At 33.9% G+C, this 8,228-nt stretch overlaps 2 protein-coding genes across 2 annotated transcripts in view; both read left to right on the top strand.

Moving 5' to 3' along the window:
• Positions 1-545: 545 nt before the first annotated feature.
• On the top strand, positions 546-2,605 carry EAH_00044720 (60S ribosomal protein L18a, putative; the record flags this gene model as incomplete). The annotated part of the gene is made up of 3 exons (XM_013391642.1): positions 546-575; positions 1,341-1,697; positions 2,441-2,605. 3 exons carry the CDS (start codon positions 546-548, stop codon positions 2,603-2,605), a joined length of 552 nt encoding a protein of 183 aa, XP_013247096.1.
• Positions 2,606-6,105: 3,500 nt separating this feature from the next.
• Positions 6,106-8,228, top strand: part of EAH_00044710 (hypothetical protein, conserved) — a gene marked incomplete at both ends in the record, with an annotated part of 4,212 nt that continues 2,089 nt past the window's right edge. Inside the window, 2 exons of the mRNA XM_013391641.1 lie at positions 6,106-6,247; positions 7,111-7,211. Of these exons, the coding sequence (XP_013247095.1) occupies positions 6,106-6,247; positions 7,111-7,211 (243 nt within the window). The remainder of the gene's footprint in view (positions 6,248-7,110; positions 7,212-8,228) is intronic.

The following is an 8,228-nucleotide window of genomic DNA, read 5'->3' as shown; positions in this document are numbered from 1 at the left end:
AGACATCTTTTAATTAAGTTTTAATATTAAATAATGTTTATAAATTCATATATGTAGATATATTGATATTCATGTCCTGCACATACACCTCAGCTATGCTTTCCTGGTTGCTGCATGCACAGCGTCTCCCTCGCGCAGCGTATCTTCTTATTCTTGTTTGTATTTTGCAGAAAAATAGGGTAAAATAGATGAAAATAAATAAATAAAAACATATTTAATTTATTTAAAAACATTTTATTGAATAGAAACAAGAATTTGAGAGGTATTCTGATTGAGCTGCGCAGCAGCAGGTAAGCGGGCTGCTTGCTGCACTCATTTCTCTCTTACAGGGCTGTGATGTTTGCATGTGTTTGTTTTATGATTTGTTTAGGAGGGAAGAAGAGGGAAGAGCGGCTGTATTAAGGCTTTAGGGGATGTTATTTGGATTGTTTAATTTAAAAGAAGAAGAAATAAACAAATATTTACTCTCCGGTTGACTCTCTTTTTGTTGAATTGCTGCATCCCCCACCTCTTCCCGCAGAATATTTATTTCTCTTCTTCTGAAAATGAAGGCAGACAAATCCCTACAGCAGCCGGTGAGTACATTTAAAAGTATTTTAATTCTTTTTCTTGCAATATAAACCAAAGAAAACATCAAAACACCCTATCTATTGTTTACTTCTATGTCGCGAGACTCGCTGTGCGGGGGGGGGGCTGCTTGTTGCAGCTGCATATTGGATATTAACTCTAAATAAACAAATTTCTTCTTTTTTGTATTTCGTTTTCTTTCTTTTTCTTCTTATTTGACCTGTCTCAATACTTCTAGATGCAGCAGACGGAAGGGAAACACCCTCTTACCTGTGGGGCGCATGCAAAACGCATTATTTGTGTATATCTTGTCTGTAATTATTTGCTTTTTCTCCTTATTAATGATCTAATGTTGATGCATTATTATATTAAAGCTGGGGGTTATTCATAGAAGGGGTATAATAATTCCTGTTTCTATGCTTTTCTCTTAGTCGTTCTGTTGCTGTGTGAAGACCGCCTTTTAAGTCTTCTCTATTTAAAGAGTTTAAGGTTATGAGAAATAAAGAGAATAAGAAAAGTCAATAAGAGAGGAGGGGCTGTTCTTGTTCTTTTCTTGTGTTGGTTCTCTGATCGTTGATTATTCTCGAGGTGTACAGACACCCGAAAATGTCGGTTGAATTTCCGTCCAACTTTTTGCAACGTTTTTATTTTTCTTCGTTCAGAGTGAAATTAGAGTGATTTTTTTCTGTTTTTCTTTTCATAACTATTTAAATATCAAAGTATTGTTTCAATATTTCTCCTTTTTTTCTGTTTTTCTACGTGTTTCCCTGCAGATCAAGCAGTATCAGGTGGTGGGCCGGCTGATTCCTACTGCTTCGAATCCTTCCCCCCCTGCTCTACGGATGCGTCTTTTTGCGGTGAATAAAGTGCTGGCTGAATCTCGTTTCTGGCATTTGTTGAGGAAGTTGAGGAAGATAAAGAAGGCGCATGGAGAGATCCTTGAAATCTCTGAAATAAAGGAGAAGAGAGGGACATACGTGAAGAATTTCGGTATCTGGCTGCGCTATGATAGCCGTACAGGCACTCACAACATGTACAAAGAAGTTCGCGATTTAACTCAAAATGGAGCTATCAGCCAGATATATGCAGAGATGGCTGGAAGACATCGGGCTCTCGCAAGCAGCATTCAAGTAAGTGCAATTTTTAATCTTAACCTTTTAACAGTAGATTTTCTGCTTTGTTTACTCTGCTATTCAGAATCTACTGTCTTTCTTTATTGCTTGTTTAGGTTATATTTACCCCTACTTCACACGCATTTGTTTTGCTTGCTTTGTTTATTTTCCTTCTCTTTCACTGCTGTGTTTGATTTAATGCATCTTATTTCTCTTCTTCGGTGTTCTTTATAATATTTTCTTTCCTGAATCTGAACGGTGAATTGCATAAATAGACAAACGGAGTTTCTCCAGGTTATTGATATGTACTTCTCGCGAGGTGTACAGGCACCTCAACAAGTGTGTGTTTTCAAAGATATATTTGGTTTGAACAGCCACTAGCTTCTGCATTATCTGTGCATTTATGCATGCACAATAAAACACTTATAATTTGTATAGTGCAAGTAATGCCGCTGTAGCGAAGTTGCAACAGCACTTAAAAAGCTTTATGTGCTGGTGTATATGTGCGTTTTATGCATTACATGTACATGCATATATATATATATATATATATATATGCTCACGATTTGCTTGACTATCAATTTGTTATTATTATGTTTTATTTATGAAGGATAGAAGCGTTGATTGGATTGTGCTGTAATTTTGATTGTTCACTTCCTTGTGGTTTGTATATCAATTTGCGTTGTGTGTACATCTAGTGTATAATAATAATAATAATAAATAATAATTAGTTGTTGTTGTGTTTGTTTGGTGCACTTCAGATAATTAGAATTGTGCAGTTGAAAGGAAAAGACTGCAGACGACCGCACGTTCAGCAGATGTTGGATAGCAAATTGAAAATGCCGGCAATTCGCCGAATTATTCCGATACCCAAGACGAAGCGATCGGTGTTCTGTGCTTCTCGGCCTCGTTTGTTCTTGAAGTAAAGGAATTCAACAGAAATAACTGCGTTATTCGTAGACAAATTAACAGCAATATACAGCATATATATACATACACATATATATTTATATATATACATATGTATGTATGTATATATGTATGTATGTATGTATTTATGTATATATACGCAAAGAACAACGAATCGCTATAGTAAAGGAAATAATTAAATGCATTATTTCGCTGTCTTGAGGTGTATATACACCTTACAGCAGAGAGAGATAGCGATTAATGTAAATTTAAACAAAATAAAAACAACATAATTCCTTTATTTCCTTTGCCTAATCTTACTCCTTTTCAAAAGAAATCAGCATGCATGCAAGCAATATAATTACACAATGCATGCATTTATAAAGAGTATAGCAGCCACTCATAGAAATACTAAGAAAGAATTCTGCTGCTACTCGAGTGTATGTACATTTGAATTAAATGCAAATTTCGTGAAGAAGTTTAATTAAAGAGTTTTAGTTTAGCAACAACAGCAAATACAAACAAATGCACATGGCCAAATGCAGTAACAGCTGAATATGAATAAGATAATAGTATTTATCAAGACAAATGCAACAAAAAATATTTTAAAAAGCTTGAAAAATAATGATACAACAGAGGAGGATAAAATCAAGCGAGAACAAACAAAGACAGAGGATATTATTCAAAACTGTATATGTAGTAATAGGCAGATAATATATAAACATACGCATATATATATATATATATATATATATATATCTATATATACTATATATACAGAGGATAATCAATTATGCAATGAGACGGTGAAAAGAGAACAAGCAAATACAAAATAAGAAATGCAAGTAGAAGAAATAATAAACAAAACTACATAAATATGAATATACATAAAGTTGTACTCGCGCTCAAGCAAATGTACAGAAAGAAAGAAAACAACATGCAATGATATAAAGGGATATACAAAATAATAATATAGAGAGATATAATATATATATATATATATATACATACATACATATATATAATATATAATAATAAATATAGAATGAAATAATTAAGAAATATACAACAATTTATTATATTAAAAGAAAATAATTCTTTTTATTATTCATCGCCCATTCTTACTATTTCATAATTTTTCGCAACTATATGTATATATATATATAGATTTATTTATATATATTTATATTCATATATTTTTGTTTGTTTATTTACTTATATATATTACACTTGAAGGCAAATGCATGCAGGGGTTTATGTTTGTTTAATAAGTCGCTCTATTGATGCGTTTGAACAAATTCATCTCTATATCCGTCTACTAAATAAACCCTAGTAAACCCTAAAAACCCTTATACACCCTAGTAAACCCTAATAAACCCTAATATACCCTAATAATAAACCCTAATAAGCCCTAATAAAGTATTTCATGCTATTAAACCCTATTTAATAACCATAATGAAATATAATAAACCCTAATGAACCCTAATAAATCCTAATAAACCCTCATTAACCCTAATAAACCCAAGCAAAACCCTAGAAAACCCTAATACACCCTAATATACCCGAAGGGTCTAGGGTTTAGGGTTTAGGGTTTAGGGTTTGAAGCTAAGGCAGAGGCAGTCAATGGGAATTGAGCGAGAAGGGTCTCCTAAAACGGGCGCCCTCTCACAGCAGCAGCTTGCTGCTGCGCTTCCCTGGCGGCAGCCCAGCAGCAGCAGCAGCAGCAGCAGCAGCAGCAGCAGCAGCAGCAGCAGCAGCAACAGCAAAAACTACCATAGCAGCAGCTACGACAGCAGCAGCAGCAGCAGCAGCAGCAACTGCAGCAGCAGCAGCAGCAGCAGCAGGTCCTCGTGGGCGTTCACTTCCGACATCCTATCTTATCTCCAGCCTCCTCCTGTAGAGTACAGTCTCCTTCAGGGGGCCCCACAGAGGGCCCAATAATAAACTCTAATAAACCCTAATAAACCCTAATAAACCCTAATAAACCCTAATAAACCCTCATAAACCCTCATAAACCCTAATGCACCCTAATAAACCCTAATAAACCCTAATAAAATCGTGATAAGCCCTAATAAACCCTCATAAACCCTAATTACCTCTCAGCCATCATGCAGAAACCAGAGACATGGGTTTTCGCTGTATAAGTTGGATGCAGTTCAGAGTATAATATTTCGGTGTGTATAAATTGTTTATTTTATACTTTGATCTTTTGATTTTTATTATTTACATGTTCATTTCCTTCTTTGTTTGTCTTTGTGGGGATACAGTTGGTTCGTCCGAGTCTTTGTTTTCCTTCTTTAGTGCAGAATAAAGGAATTATTTTAATTAAAAAATAAGCTGAATTCTTTTAAATATATTTTAAAGACATTACAAGCACAATTAATATACTTCCTTTGCAGTCGTGCAGTAAGGAGACGCAAGGGAGTAGCAGTCTTCATGTAGTTTGAGGAAAGGTGCAGAAAAACGACGAACATAGATCAGAAATAAGACAAATTAAAATAATAAACGAGGAAAAATGAATTAAAACGAAGAATATTGTTGGTAATAACATCCGCACCGGTCAGCAGTGCAGTTGAGGTGTATATGCACATTCAAATTTATTCAAATGGTTTGTACAGTATGCTTTGCTGGTTTTCTTTGTTATAATTCCTCTTATTTGTTTGAGGAATACTATTTTAATGGTTTTAATGCATTTCCTTTTAAATAAACAAAATAAACAAGAGGAAAACGAACAAACATTTCGTGCAGACCCCCAGCAGAGGCTGGCTTAGATGCCTTTGCAGTGGCTGCTGAGTTTGCTGCATATTAGTTGTGTATGAGGATTGTTTTGCATTTTATAGATGTTTTTCATTCTTTTGCTGTAAATTTATTTATTTTTTGATCTAATTTGATAGATTTTCCTTGCAAGATCTTTGCTGAAGATCACCGTCGCGAGCTGCGCATACACCCCAACGCACGAAACCATTGGTCTTGAATGAAATTTCTTTCATTTTTCTTTGAAATTTTACGATGCAATGTGCGATTCTGTGAGTTTAAGGCATTTCTTTAATTGTTTAGAAGATGAAGAACACGAAATTATTCCCGAAAACTGCTTTATTAACCCTAATTTACCTGCTTCCTCTCCTCCAGCTGATGTGGAGGCTCTGGGAGAAGGTGTTTCTGTTGCGTGTAAAAACCCTCTATATTCTCCACAAAGCTCAGGTGCAGACAATCTTGTCTCTCCAATTCGATCTAGTCAATCAGAATTGCAAATAAATGAACAGAAAATGCAAATACCAGACCCTCAAGCAACCGCTGCAAACGATGAAAATGCTCCTGGGCTCCCTCTAACACGCAGTGTATCTGCATCTCATCAAGATTATCAGCAAGAAGTTGGAAGCCGCAGTTATATAGAGATGGTTTTTGATTTCTTTAAGTGTAAAATAAGAAAAAAAAGAAGCATTTCTTCTTCTCAAGCCTCAGACAGAAAACCTGAAAAATATAGTTATCTCGCGAAATTCAAGCAAATGAGATTCCCATGGTGAGGAGCGCAACGTCTATTTGCTACTTCAAACAGCAGCAACAGCAGCAGCAGCAACAACAGCAGCAGCAACAGCAGCAGCAGCAACAGCAGCAGCAGCAGCAGCACCCATGCTGGGCACACGGCGTCATATCTGCACGTAACCGTCCTACTAGAGTGCATGCATGCACATCGATTTGCATGCATGCATGTATATTTGCATGCATGCATATCTATTTGCATGCATGGATATCTATTTATGTGCATGCATGCATGCATATATCTTTGCATGCATGCATGCATTAACTATTTGCATGCATGCATGCATATATCTTTGCATGCATATATCTTTGCATGCATATATCATTGCATGCATGCATATATATTTGCATGCATGCATGCATATCTATTTGCATGCATGCATACATATTTCCATGCATGCATGCATGCAAAAATATAAATATGTTGTATTTCTCTCTCTATTTCAATATTCATTTATATATTTCTTTGTTTCTGCGTGGACGTGACGCATGCATGCATCAATGCAAGTTTATTATTTATTTATTTATTTATTTATTTATTTATTTATTGATTTCACGTGTTAGCGAGGCATATTTTCTGTTTTCTTCTTTCTTCATTCCTTTTTTCTTCTCTCTGTTTGGTTTTGTTTGTTTTATTTTTGTTTTTATTTTTGTTTTTATTTTTATTTTTATTATTTATTTTTATTTTTGCTTTTGTTTCTGTTTTTGTTTTTGTTTATCTGTTTTCTTCTTCTTACTGTCTCTTTTTTTATTAAACTATGTTTCTTATATTTTATTTTTTATATTTTTATTATTTTTATTTATATTTTATTATCTTTGAATTATTTTACGTTTATTATTTTGTTTTATTTATAATTTTTTATATTTTCTGTTGTACAATTTTTTTTTCTTTCTTCTTTTTTTCTTCTCTTTCTTTCTTTTTGTTTTTGTTTGTTTGCGTTTATTGTTTATTTGTTTAGGGTTTCAATAAATAAAAAAACAGCAGGCAGTTTGTTTTGTTTTACTGGGAGGCTTGGGGTTAATATCGAACCTCTAAGTCTGCAGTTTGTCGATGTGCAACTTGAAAAGGAGTGGACAGAGCAGGTTAGATTATTTTTAATTTGTTTTATTTTATTTATTTTATTTTATTTTATTTACTTTGTTTCTTTTTGCTTATCTCTGTTTGCTTTTATTTCTCTTTAATTGACTTTATTTTATTTTCGTTTGTTTTCATTTATTTTAGTTTGGTTTTACTCGTTTTATTTTTTTTCTTTTTATTTATCTTACTTTTGTTTTTATTTATTTTATCTTATTTTTATTTGTTTTGTTTATTTTATTTGTTTATTTTTGTTTATTTATTTAATTTGTTTTAATGTGTTTGTTTGTTTTGATTTATTTTAGTTTGTTTTGATTTATTTGTTTACTGTCGTCTTTTTGTTTTGTATGTGTTTTTGTTTTTTTGTTTATCTTATTTGTTTATTTGTTGGTTTGTGTTTGTTTACTTTTGTTTATTTGTTTGTTCATTTATTTGTTTCTTTCGTTTGTTTGTTTGTTTTGTTTGTTTGTTTGTTCGTTCTATTTGCTGGCACTTGTGTGTACTGGTAAACCCTAAACCCTAAACCCTAAACCCTAAACCCTAAACCCTAAACCCTAAACCCTAAGCATTAATATGTTTTACCTGCAGAGCAATAAACACGCTTCAAAGGTGTCAATTTGGCTCGGAAGCATCATCCTTCTTCAAATCTGCAGTAAGAATGCCTAGGGTTTAGGGTTTAGGGTTTAGGGTTTAGACGGTCTAGGGTTCGGGCATCAGGATGAAGGGTTTAGAACAGGGCAGTAATAATATAAAATGAATGGGGGTAATAGGGTTTAGGGATCAACGGCACCGCAGGGTTTAGGGTTTAGGGTTTATTGTTTGTGCACATTTGACTTGTTGGGTTAAGGGTTTAGGCATTAGGGTTTAGGGTTTAGGGTTTATGTTGTATGTACACATTTGACTCGTTGGATAAAGGTTTTAGGGTTTAAGGTGTATGATTAACGTTGTGTGTGCATTTGACTTGGTGGATCACGGATTTAGGATTTAGGGTTTAGGGTTTAGGGTTTAGGGTTTAGGGTTTAGGG

The sequence above is a fragment of the Eimeria acervulina genome, genomic scaffold (assembly GCF_000499425.1).
Source record: "Eimeria acervulina Houghton genomic scaffold, Eah_scaff622, whole genome shotgun sequence".
NCBI classification, from domain to species: domain Eukaryota; phylum Apicomplexa; class Conoidasida; order Eucoccidiorida; family Eimeriidae; genus Eimeria; species Eimeria acervulina.
The sequence above is the reverse complement of the archived record's forward strand: the minus strand, read 5'-3'. Positions and strand labels throughout refer to the sequence as shown.